This window comes from Phocoena sinus, chromosome 16 (assembly GCF_008692025.1).
Source record: "Phocoena sinus isolate mPhoSin1 chromosome 16, mPhoSin1.pri, whole genome shotgun sequence".
NCBI lineage: Eukaryota > Metazoa > Chordata > Mammalia > Artiodactyla > Phocoenidae > Phocoena > Phocoena sinus.
Window position 1 is genome coordinate 5,628,420 of NC_045778.1, and position 20,661 is coordinate 5,649,080.

The 20,661-nt window shown below is 41.7% G+C and overlaps 2 protein-coding genes across 3 annotated transcripts in view; both read left to right on the top strand.

The window, feature by feature from the left end:
• Window positions 1-1,647, top strand: part of SLC35F3 (solute carrier family 35 member F3) — a 303,882-nt gene extending 302,235 nt beyond the window's left edge. The window contains exon 8 of one of the 2 annotated variants that reach the window (XM_032608598.1): window positions 135-1,647. In XM_032608598.1, the coding sequence (XP_032464489.1) occupies window positions 135-370 (236 nt within the window). In that variant the 3' untranslated portion in view covers window positions 371-1,647. The remainder of the gene's footprint in view (window positions 1-134) is intronic. The other variant, XM_032608599.1, reaches the window with a different exon arrangement.
• A 12,194-nt stretch (window positions 1,648-13,841) lies between these two features.
• Window positions 13,842-20,661, top strand: part of LOC116741904 — a 35,510-nt gene continuing 28,690 nt past the window's right edge. The window contains 1 exon segment of the mRNA XM_032609079.1: window positions 13,842-13,895. Within this exon segment, the coding sequence (XP_032464970.1) occupies window positions 13,842-13,895 (54 nt within the window).

Consider the following 20,661-nt stretch of genomic DNA (forward strand, 5'->3'; position numbering starts at 1 on the left):
CCTGGTCAAGGGAAAACAGCTCCGGGCCCGCGGAAGGGGGCGCCCCCCAGGCTCTGGCCTGGCCGGGGCCCTGCTCTCCTGATGGCCTGGCAAGATCGCCCCCCGCGGTAACCCACGCTCTCCATCCCCTGCAGTTGTTGATCGCTACACCAGTAAGATCGTCTTCAACGGGGTCCGGGTCATCGCCATGGTCATCATCGGCCTGGGCTTCCTCCTCCTGCTTCTGCCCGAGGAGTGGGACGTCTGGTTGATGAAGCTGCTCACCCGCCTGAAAGTGAGGAAAAAGGAGGAGGCGGCGGAGGGCGGCGCGGACCTGGGCTCGGGACCTCAGAACAAGGGCGGAAGGGCCCGGCCCTCCTTCGCCCGCTGACGGTCTGCCCGAGAACTCTGTGTGACGCTCGCGTGGGTGACTCGGAATCTCTTCCCCGCAGGGGGAACCTCGGTTTGGTGAGGTGTACATACCTGTACAGTTTTGGTAATCTGCGGTGAGTTATATGGTATTTATTGGCATGTCCAATTTGCTTGCACTTTTTTTCACATCAGACCTTTCAACTTAAGGGTACCAGTTAAATACGGGAGAGAAAAGAACCTCTCCGCTCTTTTTAGATGAATGTAAAGCAGCAGAAAATGTTGCTTGCCTAGATTGTTTGGGATGACAGATGTTCTCGACAAGGCAGGGCAGGTGTTTTGACTCTTCCCAACTGAAAATTACACTGCATGCTGATTATTTTTCAGCTCTGGTAGGTCATACCGTGTTTTATACCAGAGCTGTACTCTTAATTTTAAGGGATTTCAATGAACCAAAAGATCACTCTGAGTTCATCTGGATAAACGGATTGTTGGATGGATGGGTTGATGTGGTGTGAAAAGCTGGAGCAGAAAAGGATAATGGACATGGAAAAAAAACACGGACTGTGGCTAACTGGGGGTGGCGATCGGAGGAGGACGGGCCCGAGCCGGGTAACAGAAAGGGAAGGTTAAGTCCCAGCCCCAGCTGGCTTGCTCTCATGTGTCTATGTAAGATCATGGAAGAGAAGTTACAGTGCCTTCTACAGAATTTTTGTCTTTACCTATGTGAAGCGAGGTGACTTTATAGGTCACTGGTGCCGTCTTATCATTTAGATGTAGAAATCTTTAGAAACAAAAGACTATACATTGTGTGTGTGTGTGTGCGCGCGTGTGTGTGTGTGTACAAAAGTGGCAAAGCTGATGACCGGTGTAGTAGAACACGGGTCATGGTGTGCATATAAGGTAGACTCCACAGAAGATGAATTGCTGGTTGCTTTTACTTCCTGACCAAGACCGCAAGATTTACCGAATCTGCAAACCTTTTTATGAAATTTTTAAGCACCGGGCTGTTTACTTCCACAATTTAGGTCTGCCAGAAAATTCTATCTGTGATAGATCTGTAAAGAGGGACAAGGGGGTTAGAGTTTACTATTTTTGAAGTTTACATTGTTACATAACGAATTGGAAACCTTATTTTGAAACGGTGTCATAACCCAGTGGTGTGCTCTGTAACCATGGAGTCTTTCGTTTCCTAGGGGAAAGGGCATTCGTGACCTGAACTTTTTAAGCAAATTATTATTCTCGGTTTCCATTACCTGTTTAACCAAACAGATTAATAAACGATTTAAAAAAGAAGCATTCGGTGCCGTCTTGGTGGCAACTCTGTTCCTTTCCCACTAGGCTAGACCTGACTTTCCAGCTTCCTCACCTTATACTTTTCTCCCAGCGAGCCCCACTCTCCTGCACCTTCAAGGCACAGGAAGCCATTCAGCCGTCTCAAGGGAAGAAAGTTCTTATTGCAGACAGAGTTGACTTTCACAAAAGAGAAATGCAAGACACAGAGGCGGCCTCGAAGGAAAGGTCTCCGGGCAGTGTTCCCCTCCCGTCCTCCTGCCCCGTCCTGTCTCCTCTCCTCGGATGCCGCCCTCTGTGTAGCTCTGGGGTTGCAGCCCTTTCCTGTGCAGCCCGGTTCCCTGGCTCCCTTACACTCGGGCCTCAGAGTGGCAGCCTCGGTCCCTAAACTGACCTGGTCTTCCAGCTCAGCTCCCACACCTGACTTCTGCCTTAGGTGCCCTGACCTGTTCAGGCTCTAGAGGGAATTTGATGTAACGTGTATGTCACTGTTGCAGGCAGCTGTGGCCAGGCGCTCTGAGGTCCAATGTCTCTCATCCTCTGGCCACAAAGGGCTGGGTTCTCTAAGAGGGCGTGTGAATGGAGAGGAGATGACAGCCTCTTTAGGACACTTTGCCCCGACACCCATCCCTAGAGCATCTGTACACCATGCAACACTTGCTACGTGGGGTTGTAACCTGGGGAGTGTAGTCGTCCAGATCAAAGGGCTCCCCTGCCCATGTCTCCCGTGCTCGCCGGGAGCCCCTACAGTGGAGCCCGAGCCCGTCACCTCCATGACTGTCTGGGCTCCCAGCCTCTCGAGTTACCCCAAGGTGCCAAACAAATATTTCCTTTGTAAGCCATAACCTGAAAAATTGGGAAACCCTACACGAGAGCAGATTTACCTTCTTCTCCCATGGGCATAAAAGACTATGAAGACCCCAAAGAATTAAGAGTAGGGACTCAAAGAGATATTTATACACCTATAATCGGAGCAGCATTATTTACAGCAGCCAAGGGGTGGAAGCAACCCAGGTGTCCATGGATGGATGAATGGATACACAACACGTGGTAAACACGTACAATGGAATAGTATTCAACCTTAGAAAGGAATGCAATTCTGACCCAGGCTACAACACGGAGGAACCTTGAAGACACTATACTAAGTGAAATAAGCCACTCACAGGGGACAGATATTAGCTGATTGCACTAATATGAGGTACCTGGAGTCGTGGAACTCACAGAGACAGAAAGTAGGATGCTGGTTATTGGGGGCTGGGAATGAGGGGTTATTGTTCAATGGGTGCAGAGTTTCAGTTTTATAAGATCTGGAGGTCAGTGGTGGTGGTCATAAGTTCTGGAGGTCAGTGGTGGTGCTGGTTGCCCAACAGTATGAATGTACTTCCTGCCTCTGAGCTGTGCACTGAGAAAGGGTCCAAATGGTAACTTTTTATGTTATGTATGTTTTACTCCAATTACAAAAAAAGACTATGAAGGGTAAGGTATGTGAAATAGAAAGGTTAGGTACGTGAAATAGAAAGGTTAAAACTTGCAGGAGAGGTTCATGCCCCTTTCAGGACATTATAAACCTGAGTTGGGGTGAGGGTTGGAGATGTAAGAGATTTCTTTCCAAGAATGCAAACCACAACTCCTCTGACCCCCTCTATCCCTACCATGTAGATTTCGAGAATTGGGAGGAGCTATGGCAAACCAGGAAGGACCCATGAACAGAAAATCTCAGGAAGGGGTTCCTTCTGATGGAACCTTGCGGGTGGCTTTGGGAAACAGGCTCCATTTTTGCTCCCCCTGGGGGGATTGTCTGCCCCCTAGAGGCCAGTCTGGAAAACAGTTAAAGGATTTCTCTATTTTTGCTCCTTTAAGGAATAAAAGTAAAATGAAGATGGAAGGTACAAAGAGGCTATGGGGTCTCTGCTGCTCCAGCCCGCCCCTCTCAGAATGTGGACGTTTGGGGCCAGAGGATACAAAGTGATCAGCCAGCGCCCCCCTGCCACACTGAGTCAGCGCTGTCTCTAGGAACCCACCCGCTGTGCAGACCCTGAGCTCCTCCTTACTTGGGCTGACAAGGGTAAAGAGACTCCAGAGGCAGGAAGCTGTGGTCAGAGACCTACCTCCTTACAGAACAGAGGTGTTTCCGAATCTAGGCAACGATGTGTAACATGGAGTTCTTTATCTTCAATTTTCAATACAAATGATTTGTTCTAAAATTAGAATATAGTGGTAGTTGTACAATCCTACAAATATGCTAACATTTTTAAAAATTGTATACTTCAAGTGGGTGAATTTTATGGTCCGTGAATTATTGGTATATCTCAGTCAAGTGGTTTAGTGAATAAATAGTTGCCTCACAAAATGATTTAAAATTCTTTTGCCCAAATCTCACCAGTAGGAAGGACATCTGTGGGGTTGTTGGCTTGGTTTTGGCTGCCTAGCATCTGATCTCTGTTGGAAATACCATCTTGCTGTTGTTGCAGAAGCTGAAGGGAATAGAGTCTCCATTTCAGACCCCAGCGTCCGGGGGAGAAGGGGAGGGTGTGAACTGGACTTGGCCAGTGGGCCAGTCTCCCAGGACTTAACCAGACCCCACAGAACAGCCCAGGAAGGCCATGCTGACCGGCCAGTCCTCCAGGGTCCTGCTGTGGCTCCGGCCTCCTCGCACCATGGAGGTTCGCATTCCTCCCTTTTCCAAACAGATCCTTCAGACACATACAGTCCCTAAGAAGCTTCCAAAAAATGCTTTTTTAAGACAGCAAGAAGCCACTGCTATTGCTTGAATCCAAGAACTCTGAAAAATATGTGGGAGAAAACTGGAATGTTCAAAGAAAAAAGTTGGACTCTTTTTTGGGGGTTTGTTTGTTTTTACTTTCTGGTACTCACACTTCTTGAATCTGGGCTCGTTATGGCCTAGCAGGACTCCTTGGTCAAACTGCTTTAAAGAATGGAGGAGACTGATTCATAAGAAATACGCCCATGATATATAAATAAAGAGGGTTTAAAATTTTTTCACAATGCTTAAAATACATTTAAAATTTTTTTAAAGAATAATATTTTCCCTTACATAATTTTTCATGTATTCAGCATTGTCAAAATCTTGAGAAAGTCATTTTCTTGAGTTAAAATGGTGGTAAGCTTCAGCTAAGGCAAATCTCTAAATTATCCAAAAATGTGGAGTTACTAGTAACAAATGAGATTTTTATGTAATGTAATGTATTATGTATTGTAAATTTTAACTCAAACAAAACATTGTGAATTTTTTCTCTTATTGAAAAAAGAATAGGTTTCCTGTAAAAAAGTGGGAAATACCCATCAAGCCACAAGCCAGCAAGAAGTGCATTTGTACCCAAAGCAGCAGTAGCAGTAATAGCAGTGGCCTCTGACACCGGAGAGTGAGCCCAGAATCTCACCAAGAAGAGCTGGAGGGAACCCCCAGGCTCTTCCTTTCTGAGGGTGACAGGCACCCCACAGAAGAGGCTCTCTGCCATAAGAAAAAAATGAGAGGGACTTCAAAACCTCCAGATGGAAATTTCGGGAGTCCCCAGTGTTTATTCTCCATTGGAAACAAGACCTGCTGGCCCCCTAAAGCATTCAGTTTGTTAGGAATCTATGCTATGCTATCGACCTGGGGAATCTCAGAGGCTAGGAAGAGACAAGGGTTAAAGGGCCCTGCTTATGCCCACATACAGCAGTACCTGTGCAGGGGAAATTTGGGTATAAGTAAAGAAAAGCAGTTAGCATATCACTATGGTGTTCTTTTTCAACATACACCTATGTATCAGGGACTAGAGTTCGATGTTTTTTATGCCCCTGGCCACCCTCTTGTGACACCCCATTTATGGGAACTGTAGATTCAGTTACACCGAGTAGATGTACTTATTCAGCCAGTGTTCCCTCACTCTCCTTGTTACCCGATTTTATCCCCATAGTGAGAAAACTGCATTTATGACGTACTTTCCTTTATAATCTGGAGGGTGCAGAGCAGGCAGCCTTGTGGGGATGCTGGTAGCCTAGTGCTTTTCAAGGATTTTGCAAATGTCTATACTTTGTAGATAGCCCTGCTGAATGGTACTGCACCAGATGTTGGATTTCCTCAAGGACCTCATGTGTGAGTGTGTGCATACATTTGCCACATGTACTGTGGGCATATAGTTAGCACATCTTTCCAATCAATTAGGCTGTTTCTACTTTTTTAAAATTTTGTTTAAGTAAATCATTCATGCAAACCAATCACTACATAATAATCACTAATTTTTTTAATGATACCATTTAGAGTTAGACGTATACTTATCCAGCTACAACCTAGTGACTGTCTTTAACCCCTTATCCCATGCAATCATCATTTAGGGACCTGGTGTTTTTCTCCAAAGCTTAACTTTTAAAACCAAGTCTTACCATTAGCACCAATTTAAAGTCCAAAGTACATTTGGACATTTAGCTGCCCCCCAGATCTGGCTTTCCTGAGAGCGTTATTGCATCAAAAGTTTAACATGTTACTTTTGTCTAGATTTTCTTATATTTTCTGATAGCATTTATTTTCCTGTCTTTTCTTTAAGCAGAGAGAAGGTGCTGAGTTACTGTTTAGCAGTCTCAACTACTTTTCTGAATTCTCTGTCAGAACCTTTACTCTCTCTTACCAATGACCATTTAGTAAGATGAAATTCTAGTGAATTCTAGGTTTTACCTGTTGCAGAGCATTTTTGCTTGGTGTTTCTCAGAAATTAAGAGAATAAGCCATGTTCTGTTATCTTTTCCCATGCAGGACAAATGCTGTTAGAACTTTAGATGCCAAGAGATCACTTAAAAAACATTTGTCCAGGACTTCTGAGTATAAGAGGAATGAAAAGATTTTGAGGCCAGGGACAATAGAGGGCCACCTGCTTCTTAAATGTCAACTGCTAAAATCAATCATAATACATAAAATGAAATGAAACCTGGTCTCCAGAGTTGTCAAGGATATGTTTGTGAAAGTAACTTACAATCTGCAGAATGTTCTATGGCTCTGTTAAGTAATTATCAAGGGACTTGCACAAGGCCATATGGCTGGGAGAGGCCGAGCAGATTGTCCCATCCCCCAGGCCCTGTTTGTGGGGAGACTGCACAAAGGGAAAAGGTCTTAGGACAAGCTTCCCTGCTGAGTTACCTTGTCTAGGGCCCTTCTGAAAGAAATGTCTCCTGGGACTTTGAAAGATTTCAATTATCATGAAATCTCTGTAAGCTGGAAGTTTTCTACAAATACCATTATGCCCATAAGTTCCCCTCTGTTATTTCTTTCTAACTAAAGTCAGTGGTAGGTTTTTTTGTCCTATCTCCAGATACAGTCACTCCACCTAACAATAGCAGAATATATGTTCTTCTCCAATGTACATGGTCCATTCTCCAAGATAGACCACATGTTGGCCACAAAACAAGTCTCCATAAATTTAAAAGAGTGAAATCATACAAACTATCCTTTCCAATCACAGTGGAATGAAACTAGAAATCAATAACAGAAGGAAACTGGAAAACTCACAAATTTGTGGAAATTAAACAACATATTCCCAATCAACCAACAGATTGAAGGAGAAATCGTAAAGAAAATTATCAAATACTGAGAGAAAAATTAAAACAAAACATACCATACCAAAACATATGGGATGCAACAAAGGCAGTATGCAGAGGAAAATTAATAGCTGCATATGCATACATTTAAAAAAGAAAAAAGATCTCAAATCTCAAAATCTAACTTTACACCTTGGGGAACAATAAAAAGAAGAGCAAACTAAACCCAAAGCTAATAGAAGGAAGGAATAATTAAGATTAGAGTGGAAATAAATAAAATAGAGATAGTTTATTAGCTATTTATTATTTATTAGCTAATAAACTAATTCAGCAAAGTTGCAGGGGGCAAGATCAACGCACAAAAATCAATTGTGGGGCTTCCCTGGTGGCGCAGTGGTTGAGAGTCTACCTGCCGATGCGGGGGACACGGGTTCGTGCCCCGGTCCGGGAAGATCCCACATGCCGTGGAGCGGCTGGGCCCGTGAGCCATGGCCGCTGAGCCTGCGCGTCCGGAGCCTGTGCTCTGCAACGGGAGAGGCCACAACAGTGAGAGGCCCGCGTACAGCAAAAAAAAAAAAAAAAAAAAAAAAAAAAAAATCAATTGTGTTCTGTATATATGCAATAAACAATCCAAGAGAGAAATTTAGAAAGAAAAAATCTTCCATTTACAATAGCACCAAAACAGAATAAAATACCTAGGAATAACTTTAACCAAGGAGGTGAAAGATTTGTACATTGAAAACTACAAACATTGCCAAAAAAAAAAAAAATTAAAGAGCCCTAAATAAGTGGAAAGATATCCTATGTTCATGAATTGGAAGACTTAGCATTGTTTAAGATATCAGTACTATCCAAAGTGATATACAGATTCAAACCAATCCCTATCAAAATTTCAACAGCCATTTTTGCAGAATTGGAAAAACTGATCTTCAAATTCTTATGGAATTTCAAGAGACTCAAATAGCCAAAACAACCTTGAAAAAGAAGAACAAAATCAGAGGACTCACACCTCCTGATTTCAAAACTTACTTCAAAGCTGTAGTAATTAAAATGGTGTGGTACTGGCATGAGGATTAACAAATAGACCAATGGAATAGAAATGAGATTCAGAAATAAACCCATATATCTATGGTCAATTGATTTTCGACAAGGATGCCAAGTACACCCAATGAGGAAAGATCAATCTCTTTAACAAATAGTGCTGGGACAACTGGATCTCCACATGCAAAAGAATGAAGTTCAAACCCTACCTTATGCCATATACAAAAATTAACTCAGAATGGATCAGAGACCTAAATAAAAGAGCAAAAACCTCTTAAAACTCTTAGAAGATAAGATAGGAGTAAATCTTCATGACTTGACTTTGGCAATGATACCAGAAGCATGAGAAACAAAAGAAAATAAGTTGAACTTCATCAAAATTAAAAATTTTGTGCATCAAAGTACATTATCAAGACAGTAAAAAATACAATCTACAGAATGGGAGAAAATATTTGAAAATCATATATCTGATAAGGGTTGAATAATCAGAATATATAAAAACTTCTAATGCTCAACAATAAAAAGACAAACAACCCATTAAAAATAAGCAAAGAACTTGAATAAACATTTCTCTAATGAAGATATGCAAACGGCCAATAAGCACAGAAGAAGATGCTCGACATCACTAATCATTAGGGAAAAGCAAGTCAAAACCACAATAAGATACCACTTCATACCTACTAGGATGGCAACGTTTATATATATATATTTTTTTTTAATTAAAATTTTGGTTTGCCCCAATGGCTCTCTGTTGAATAAATGAGTGGGTAAAGTGAGTATTTAATTTCGCTTTATACTCTTAGTTTCTAGGACGTGCCTGCTACATGGTGGGCGCTCAATAAATATTGAATTATTTATGACTTTTTACTTGGATATTAACTTACAACTGCAACTGAAATGTCAAATCCCAACTCCCAACCTTTACCTGAATTTGGGAACAGTCAAGTTTTGACCTGAAAAACCTAAAGAGCTGCCTCACTTCCCATTTTTGATTGGTTGGTGGGGCCCTGTAATATATATGTGTGTGTGTGTGTGTGTGTGTGTGTGTGTGTGTGTGTGTGTGTGTGTGTGTATGTATTTTTAAACATTGATTGATCTGGTTTGTGAGGATGTGGGAAAATTGGAACTCATACATTGCTGGTGGGAATGTAAAATGGTACAACTACTGTGGAAAAGTTTCCCATTTCCCCAAAAAGCTAAACATAGAATTACCATATGACCCAGCAGTTCCACTCCTAGGTATAGACCCCAAAGAATCAAAAACAGGAATGTGAACAGATATTTGTACACAGATATTTGAACACTTCTACAATGTTCACTACAACATTATTCACAACAGCCAAAAGGTAGAAACAACCCAAGTGCCCATCAAAAGATGAATGGATAAACAACATAAAATATAGACATACACTGGAATATTATTCAGCCATAAAACGTATGAAGTTCTGATGCATGCTACAACATGGATAAATTTGGGAAATATTAAGCTAAGTGAAATAAGCTGGTCACTGAAGGACAAATACTGTATGATTTCACTTTTACAACGTACCTAGAATATTAGGTACTCCACAAACTTACTGACATAGGCTTAGGAAGTAGATGAGAGGTTACCAGGGCCCAGGAGGGAGAGAAGGAAATGGGGAGTTATTGCTTAATGGGTACAGAGTTTCTGTTTGGAGTGAAAAGTTTTGGAAATACATAGTGACAATGGTTACATAGCAGTTTGAATATAATTAATGACACTGATTTATATGGTTAAAGTTGCAAATTTTATGTTACCTTTATTTTACTACAATTTTTTTTTTTAAGCATGGGCTATGGATGGAGACAGAAAATAGAATGTGGTAAGTACTACGATGGTCATATATCCAAGGACAGATGGGGTGGGACTGGAACTGACTAATGGCCTAGGAAAGAAGGAGGCCAGGAAGACTTTATAGATGACGTACCACTTAAGTGAGCATTTTCAAGGTAAATAAAGTGGGAGAGGAGTACTAAAAACAGAGGGAAGAGCAATATTTATGGCAGAAGATAATCCTAGAGAGACACGTAGGGTGCAATCATGAGTATTAATCCTTCCAAATACCCACCTTTTCCTGACTGATGCATAAACTGTGACTAAAAAGAGCTTAGGCCAAAAGGACCATTGGGGAGGTGTCCTATCCTCACAAAGCACCATGATGGAACTCTAGGAGGGAGCAGGTAGCAGGCATCTGTCTAAAAACTGACAAAAGAGCAGAGCCAGGGGCGATCACACACTGTCAGAGCAGGTGGAGGCAGGCTGGTCCTAGAATCCCATCTGGGACTGTACATGGGTGCCATGCTGATAAGATCAGCTAATGGACTCAAGAGTGGCTGCTTTCAACAGAGATGTGACCAGATCAATCAAGCAAGCAAAGAATCAATAAGGAGGGCACTTCAGTTCCCCAGCCAAGGTCTGGCAGAGAGAGTTCCATGTGGATGAAGAGTCAGCAAGTGGAAAAGTCAACTAAAAATAGAAACTCTTTTAACTTTTATGGGAACTCGTAAGTGTATACTACACGATTTTATTAACATTAGAATTAATAATAGATGTTTGCAGGAAACACTACATGTTTCCAAACAACTCAACCATAGGGAATCCTAAGACTCTTTTAGGCTGTTGCTAGGTTATTTTATATGTCACTCACGATGAAGAAATCGATTCTAAAAATTCTGTGTATAATAAAGAACATATTTCCTCTTTCATCTGTAGTAGTCTGTCACTCTCGTGTATGAATCTGGGAATTGTTCTAAACAATTCATACTAACAACTAGAAACTAAAGTGATTTCTTCAGCATCTATGATGTTTTGCTTTAGTGCATTACTTTTGAGGTTCTATTAATTAAATTCAACATTTGATACAGTTCTAGCTGTGCAGCAACAGCAAGAAAAAGCAGCAGTCATTATATTCAGTGGCTTGCAGTTTCTGTCCAGTCTACACCAGGCCTCTGAGCAGCCCCGGGAGTGGGGAAGCAGAAAAGAGTCCTTAGATCTGCTCTGGCTATGTGTCTACAGCTATTAGCTCACTACCTCGGTCACTGGAAAATACTATGGAGCCACTTTTTTGAGGCAAAGCACACCATTTCCAGAAAGGCCTTTTTGAAATTCAAAGTCAGAATCTGGAAAGAGCCATCCGCCATCCACTGAGCTCATGGAGCCTGTTACTCAGAATTCACTTCAGTGACCGGCCACCAAGTCACCCCTTACACCCCTGAGAGAATGTGACACAGGGCAGCTAGGCTCTTTTTCTTAGTCAAATAGTGCCACGATGATGCCGCATTAAAAGTCCACCTGGAACTCAGTGGCTTCAACACGCATTTGTGTGCCTGGGTTCATGGGTCTGCAAGGGATTGCGCTGTGGCTGCCAGGCCTGGCTCAGCTGAGCGGCCCGGCTGCAGGTGAGGGTCTGCCTGGGCTGGCTGCCAGGCTGGTGCAGGGCTCAGCTGAAGGGGATGCGCACGTCTCTTCTACTATGCAGCTGCCCTTGTTCTTTGTTCTTATTTTTGTCTTTCACTCTTTTTCTGCCTTTTGTGGTTTTAATATTGAGCACTTTATATGATTCTATTTTCTCTCCTTTTTAGAATATAAATTATACTTATTTTTTTTAACTGTTGTTAGTGGTTGCCGTAGAGTTTGCAATATACATTTACAACTAATCCAAATAACACTATACCACGTCATGTGTAGTGTGAGTACCTTATAATAACAAAATAATCCTAATTTCCCCCATCCCTTGTTATCATTGCTGTCATTCATTTTATTTATATGTAAGTGTACATATACACACATAAGAAAAAGATGCATAAGCGTACATAATCGCATACATTGTTGCTATTATCGTTCTTAATAAACTGTTATCCACTAAGTCAGTTAGAAATAAAAATAAAAATTTTAATTTTACCTTTACTTACTCCTTTTTCAAAGCTCTTCCTTTCTTTATGTAGACCCAAGTTTCTGACCTATTTTTTATTCTCTCTAAAGAATTTGTTTAAACATTGCTTGCAAGGCAGGTCTACTGGCAACAAATTTCCTTGATTTTTGTTTGTTTATTTCTCCATTTTTGAAGGATAATTTTGTGGGATAAGGAATTCTAGATTGGTGGGGGTTTTCTCTCAACACTTTAAATGTTTCACTCCTTTTTTTGGAATTTATTTATTTATTTACTTACTTTTATTTTATGGTTGCATTGTGTGTTCGTTGCTGCGCACGGGCTTTCTCTAGTTGCGGCGAGCGGGGGCTACTCTTCATTGTGGTGCACGGGCTTCTTATTGCGGTGGCTTCTCTTGTTGCAGAGCACAGGCTCTAGGTGTGTGGGCTTCAGTAGTTGTGGCACGCGGGCTCAGTAGTTGTGTCTCACAGGCTCTAGAGCACAGGCTCAGTAGTTGTGGTGCATGGGCTTAGTTGCTCCACGCATGTGGGATCTTCCCGGACCAGGGCTCGAACGCATGTCCCCAGCATTGGCAGGTGGATTCCTAACCACTGTGTCACCAGGGAAGTCCGTTTCACTGCTTCTATTGCCTGCCTGGTTTCTGAGCAGAAACCACCTGTAATTCTTATCTTTCTCTGTAGATACAGGATTTTTTCCCTATCTTTGATTTATTTTTGTTTTTGCATTTATTTATATTATCGTGTTCTCTGAGCTTCCTGGAGTTGTGTTTTGGTGTCTGACATTAAGTTGGTAGAAATTATCAGCCATTATTGTTTCAAATATTTCTTCTGTTTCTTTCTCCCTTTCTTCTCCTTCTCGGTATTCCCATTTTGGGTGTGTTACCTGTCAGTGTTGTCTCACTGTCCTTGCATATTCTGTTCTGTTTTTCCAGTCTTTGTTTCTTTGCTTTTCAGTTAGGGAGGTTTCTATTGATACATCCTCCAGCTCAGAGATTCTCTCCTCAACTGTATCTAGTCTACTAAGAAGCCCATCAAAGGCATTCTTCATTTCTATGACAGTGTTTTTTATCTCTAGCGTTTCTTTTTGGTTCTTTCTTAGGATTTCCATCTCTCCCCTCTTACATTGCCCATCTGTTCTTGCCTGCTGTCTCTTTTACCCCTTAACACATGAATTATAGTTGTGATAAATTCCCAATCTGAAGATTCCAACATCCCTGTCATTCCTGCTTCTGATGCTTGCTCTGTCTCTTCAAGTTATGTTTTTTTTGCCTTTTGGTATGCCTTGTAAATTTTTTCTTGATAACCGGACATGCTGTACCAGCTAAAAGGAACTGTTGTAAATAGGTCTTTAGTAACGTGGTAAGGTATAAGGGGAGGGGAACCATTCTATAGTCCTATGTATGATTAGGTCTCTTTCAGTGAGCCTGTGCTCTGGACTGTAGACTTCTCAAATGAGTCTTATTTTTTTCCTCCTCTCTTAGGTGGGAGAGGATGGCTAGAGTGGGCTAGAGTTGGGTATTTCCCTTTTCCCACGTGGAAGGCTGTTGCTGTCTGGAGTTGGGTATTTCCCTTGCCCAGGTCTCTTGGGGTCTGATAATACCCCCAGCAGGTTCGGCTCTGGTTAACTAGTTTCTTCTGATGGAAGGCTTTGTTAAGAAGAACAGAGTGCACCAGCACATTTCAGAATGGCTCCTTTTCCCCTCCCCCTGCTAGAAGCATGAGGGAATTTTTCTCCGATATTTACTGTGGGAACCTGGTTGAGCTCCTGGAGGTAAGTTTCACAGTCGTGGAGGCCCCCTATGACCGGGTCCCCCTGGAGTTTTTAACTCTCAGAGTCGTCCACACTGAGCCTCTGGCATTTGTCAATTACAGTTCTGACTTTCCTACCCTGGCACTCGTTCCCACGTAGTTTCTGTTTGTTTGTCTCTGCTAAGTTTTCTCTGTGTTCATCTGTCTGTCTCTCCAGTCTTGGGGGCAGTGGTTTGCCTTCTGTCCTAGAACAGTTGATTTTTTAGTCTGTTCAGCTTTTTACTTGTTAGGATGGAGTGGCAAATTCTAAGCTCCCCACATGCAGAGCTGGAAACCAGAAGGGCTTTCCTTACTCTTTCAAAATACTCTAAGAAGTAATGAGGTGGACCAAAACAGAAATGATTACAGAAGCACAGACTGCCCAGACATAGATGCCGCTCCCATCCGACCCTCTGATCCTTCAGCGAAAGGGCTGTTCTACTCTGCAGGCTGCCGGCTGCCCCTCCCCCTTCTCCAGTGGTCACTTCCATCAGGGCTCTTGGCTTGACACGCACGTTTTCAGCCTAACTCCTGCAGTGGTCATCCTTCTTGGGCTCCCATGCCGATTCATGATTCTCAGCCTGTCCCTTATTTCCCACCATAAGATAAACCCATTCCTTTTTGGCCAGTGTGTCCCCATTCTGGCCATGGCCAGAGACATAGGATTCAAGCTTCTTCGTCTCTGTAGGGCTGAGAATGTGGAGAGATTTACTCCAGTCCCAGGGTGAGGAATATGCTGTTATTGGCAAGGTAAACGAGAATTCACCACCCTGCAGGTGAAGCCCTTCCCACCATAAGCACACCGTCTAGCAATTCTCTAAGCATCCGATAATCAGAGGCCGTATAGAATGATAATTGCCTCACATCTCGTAACACGACAGTTGTTCACTCACCTGGAGCATGTAGCCTATGTTTACATTAGCTTTTAGTGCCCACGGTAATTGTACTTATTTTACTTACAGTCAACTAGACCCCTAAGATTTAGTTAGATGTTCATTCCGTCCTATTCCCCTGAAATTGTTTTGTTTTGGACACAAACGGGATTTCACACTTACCGTTTATTTGTTTGTCCCATAAATACTGTAAAAATGGAATCTGCATAACTGAACCAGCTCCTGTCTTTAAGAAACTTTGAAATTAATAAGAGGACTGACCAAGGTCACCAGGACCTCTGATATTAAGGCAGCGTGAGACGATTGACTCTCAGGGGCAGACTTTGTGCTGTTTGGATCGGGAGGGATTGCAAACTACTTCATGAAGGAAATAACTTTTTGAGTTGGGCCTAATGAATAGGGTTTTCAGAAACAGGTGGGTGGCTGGGCAGTTCAGATGACTGGAAGAGCAGGAAGAGAGGCAGAATGTTAGAGGCAAGATCTGGGAACAGCAAATAGCTAAGATAAAGAGATGGGCATCTGTAGGGAGCGGTAGGAGATAAAGTCAGAAGACAGGCTAAGTCCTAATGTGAGGGTCTTCAGTGCCATGCTGGGATATCAGGGCATTTGTTGGTCAGCAATAGAAAGCCACTAGAACTAAGTAAGCCACTAGAACTAATTAACTAATTAAGTAGCATGATTAAATCTTCTTTATACCAGCCCATCATCCTAACCTGTTGAGATCCTTGAGTCTTTCACTAAAACTATGAGCTATCGCCTCCATCCCCAGACCCTATGCAGGTTTGATAAGCATCCTTGATTACGCTTCTCTAATTCAACTACAAAATATATAAAAGTGATAACCCTAGTCACAACTCTAAAAGTGACCTTCCTTCAGGGTGATTACCCAGATTCCTTGGGCTATGCTTATCCAACCATGTATCACTCACGTATAGCAGCATCTAGTCCACAGTTCTCAAGAGCAGATATTATTGATTGCTTATTTCAGTACACATGATTTACACTCATTATCTTTTTTAAACCTTTCGCCAGCCCTCTGAGATGAAGCTATTGAAGTTTACTGTGCATTCTTTTAAACTGCAAAATCTTTCCCATCCCAGATGTTTGAATCTCAACCTTGAATGGATTGGTCTTCAATCAATCTTCTAAGAAAGTATGGATTTTATCAAATAGATCCTTCATAAAACCTTTGGTGAACTGTAACTCCTTTAATATCTACCTGGTTAATATAAAGAATTGTAGAATTCACAAAATCAATTAGAAACTTCATTATTGTTTGTGTTTATTGAGGCTAACTAGAAAGTTTCAAGTCTGGCACAGGGGAATAATGAAATACAGTTTCAACCTAGCTAAGAAGCTAAGTAGACCTGAATTTCCTGACAATTTTTAAATAATCTAACAGTACCAGCATGAGCCCTTAGTTGCCTAGGTAATAAAGCAGGTTTCCATGGAAACCCATTGGTCTGTATCAAAGAAATGCTTTGAATTTTAATGGGGTGAAAGAGCATCATCTAAGAAAGACCAAATAGTTATTGCTAACTGAACTGTTCTTGGTGGTGACGGCCTTTTATGTTCATATTTGTTAATAGCGGTGGTTGTTTTTGCCAGAAAAACAAGCTTTAGATATGCAAATAATCGTAATAGCTAATACTGTCTTCTCTCCTCTACACACCACAAGAGAGTTTCTTTTTTTTTAAAGAAATATTTATTTATTTATTTATTTTTGGCTGCACTGGATCTTCGTTGCTGCGTGCGGGCTTTCTCTAGTTGAGGCGAGCAGGGGCTACTCTTCGTTGCGGTGCGCAGCCTTCTCATTGCGGTGGCTTCTCTTGTTGCAGAGCACGGGCTCTAGGTGTGTGGGCTTCAGTAGATGTGGTACGTGGGCTCAGTAGTTGTGGCTCGCGGGCTCTAGAGCGCAGGCTCAGTAGTTGTGGCGCACGGGCTCAGTTGCTCCACGGCATATGGGATCTTCCCGGAGCAGGGCTCGAACCCATGTCCCCTGCATTGGCAGGCGGATTCTTAACCACTGTGCCACCAGGGAAGCCCTACCAGTATATTTTATATACTTAAACTATATACATACACACAAACACACACTCATTTTATCCTTACAGCAACTGAGTTTGAATTCCCTGGAGATCCAGTGGTTAGGACTCCGTGCTTTCACTGCTGAGGGCCCGAGTTCAATCCCTGGTCGGGGAACTAAGATCCCGCAAGCTGAGTGGTGCAGCCAAAAAACAAAACAAAACAAAAAACAACAACTGAGGTAAGTGGTATTATTATCCTCATTTTACAGATGAGGAAACTCAGAGATAAGAAATTGAATAACTTACCTAACATCATACAACCAGTAAGAAGACAGCTGTGATGTGAAGTAAGGCAATCTGGCTACTCCACACTAAGCCTTTATTCTGTTAGCTCTCTACACCCCCCTCGCCACCCCAGCTTGTATTCCCTCCATCCCCCTAACTTAATTTTATTATGATTTTTTTGTTTTAAGATTTTTTGATGTGGACCATTTTTAAAGCCTTTATTGAATTTGTTACAATATTGCTTCTGTTTTTGGTTTTGGTTTTTTGGCCCCGAGGCATGTGGAATCTTAGTTCCCCGGCCAGGGATTGAACCCATGCCCCCAGCAGTGGAAGGTGAAGTCTCAACCACTGGACCACCAGGGAAGTCCCGATTATGATTTTTAAATGAATAGTTAGTATTTACATTATTGTGGCTATGCCAACCTTGCTAATTGCTGAGCCAAGTAATATACTATTTACATATTTCTTTTCTTTTTTCTCCTTCCTTTTTACTGAGGCTTGATACTAGCCCTTTTGGGGAGTCTGAAATTCTACCTACCTATTGTTAATTTTCTTCTCAAATGTGCCAATGTTTCTGCCATATGTACATTAACAGTTTGTGTGTTTATTTCCTGAGAACACTTTCCTTCCTTCCTTCTGCTATGATACCTATTGGCTCTCTGCAAAGATTTCATTGTGAGATTTCCCTTTGTGCCACAGATCCTCTTTCCTGGATCCTGTGCCATGTCTTTCTTTTGATTTCTTGTTTTTGGTGGAAGGTATTCTCCATAGCCTGTTACAAGAAAGTGTATGAGAGGTTTTCGAAAATCTGAAAATGTCTCTATCCTGCCCTCACATTTGATTGATAGTTTAGCTGGCTCTTGAATTCTAAGCTGCAAATAATTTTCCCTCAGAATCTTGAAGGTATTTGATTTGTTGTCATTTGCCTTCTGATGCCACTTGAGAAAGACAAAGCCATTCTGATTGCTAGTAATTTGTAAGTAGTCTTTATTTAGCTTAATAGAAGTTTCCAGGGGCATCTCTGGTGTTCTGAACTTTCACAACATGCCTCGATTTGAGTCTCTTCCACACCTTTTGCTAGGCACACGGTGAGCCTTTTCAATCTAGAGTCTTGTGTCCTTTGGTTCTGGGAAATTTCCTCCCCTCTCTTTTCTCTCTTTCTTGAACTGTTAGTAGGATGTTTGGATTTAAAGGACTGATCCCCTAATTTTCTTTCTTTCTCTTATATTCCATCTTACTCTTATTTTGTTTGTCTTTCAGGAAGATTGTATCAAGTTCTTTTTATTTCTGCACCTCAAGTTAACAAAGACTTAAAGTCATGCCTTCGGCAAGATAGGAGTTTAAGCATCTCTCATGCAAAAGTCCAGAGGTAGGCTGCCCAGTGTTGGCATGACAGCTCTGCTCTATGAAGAGGCCCCATCGGGCTCCTTCTATGCCCACATGTGCATTATGGATCACACCAGTTATCTTTTTAGGAAAGTTTCCTTAGTTGCAAGAAAATACTTTTACTCGCATGTCAAGAATTAGTCACATAGCTATATCTACATCTCAGTTGGAGAATCCACTCGGCCACATATTTTATGCGTGTCTTGGACAACTGGAATCCTCTTGTCATCTATAAGTACATTGTCTAATACGGTAGCTGCTACCTACATGTGGCCGCTGAGGACTTGAAATGTGATTAGTCCAGATTAACATGTGTTTTAAGTTAAAATAGACACTGGATTTAGAATAGTATGAAAAAAGGAAAATCAAATATTTTAGGTTGATTATAGGATAAAATGATAATATTTTTAATATATTGGGTTAAAAGAAATATATTACTATAATTCATTCCGCCTGCTTCTATTTTCTATTTTACTTTTTTTAATGTGGCTACTAGAAAGTTTTAAACTACATATGTGGCTTGCCTTATATTTCTATTGGATAACGCAGCTCTATAAAATGGGAATAACAGAGTGCCTACCTCAATGGCGCTCTATTATTAAATGAGAAAGATTAAATGAGATCCTAAGTGTAAAATGTTTAGCCCAGTGCCTGTCAAAGAGTAAATACTCGGAAAAAGGAAAATAGACTAGTTAATAACGTAGTGTTTCATTGACTCTAACACGTCCATTCTTGTTCCTGCATTTTCACACCTCGGACTCATCGTACCGGGGATGGCACCCAACTGTTGCCAGACCCCAGTCATAACATAGTTGTCGCTGCCTGTGTGCGCATACACGTCGAAAGCACTAGCATTCCGTACTTGCAGAGTGAGTGTCCGTGGCCTAGAAGACAATCTAGGAGATCAGAAGGGGGCACTCTTAACCTCTAAGAATCAAAATGTTAAGGAGACAGGTGGAGGGTCATTCTGATGTGTTTAAGCAACATTCCCAAAATAGGAGTGAAGAGTAAGCTCCCTGTACCCAATTACAAAGTTGGATGAATTGTTCAGCACCAATGGCTTTTAGCTCTTTAGTGGATCTGGAAAGACAAGAGGAGGGGAGGGGAGAAGATACGGTAAGAGGACTTGCTCAAAGTGCCTAATGCCATTGATGATAAGATTGGTGGAAAAACACAGACATTGGTGACCGAATCAAAAAGTGATTCTGATGACTGGAACTTGAAATGTAATGAAGTTTCATGAATACCGTAATCAATTTCTGCTTTTATTTTCCTTCTTCTGTATGTATTACTGTGATACGATTTTTTAAAATTCATGCCTAAATATGTCTAAATAAGTTTAAGATAAGAATCTTAGGTAATGAAAAAGCATTGTGTTATAGTTTAATTGGCAGCGCTTTTTCCTTTCTTAGGGGTACGTAAAACAATGGGGCAAATTATAATTAATGCATTTTAGATTTGATGAAACATAGTATTATTCCCTTTAAAGGACTTCTCTCTAAGTCCAAGATCAAATGACCTCTAAAATATAGTAATACTAATAACTAACATTTATGTTTTTCTTTTTCCTATGACACTTTTCTGACATACTATATATAGAATTTATTGTTTATGGTTATTGCTTATTGTCTCCCTGCTAGGTAGAGCAGCAGTTTTCATCTATATTGTTCTCTGATGTCTCCCAAGCCCCTAAAACAGTGCCTGGCACAGAGTAAGTTCTCAATAAATACTTGTTGAGTGAATGAATGAAATCTTTGTAAGTGCTTTGCTTGGATTATTCTATTTAACTTTCACAAGAAACCTAAGTAGATATTAGAATCATCAACATTTTCAATTAAGGAAACCCATGTATGTAGAAGTTCAGGAACCTGTCCAAGGTCACACAGCTTGACATCACTGGTGGGGGAGGGGGGCAGGATTCAAGCCCAGTCTGGTTCTGAACCTACACTCTTAGCCACTGAACTTTGCTGCCTCTAATACTGCCTGTGTTTCCCTTCTTGATTTAACTCCTGCTGGGCTCCCGCTGCATTTGGTGCGTGCCTCTCTCATAGGTCTTATTACTCTTTATTAGAGGAGAGTATGGCCTGTGTCCTCCGTAAGACTGAGCTTCTCAAGGACCAAGATCTATCCTTATTCATCTTTATATCCCCAAGGCTGA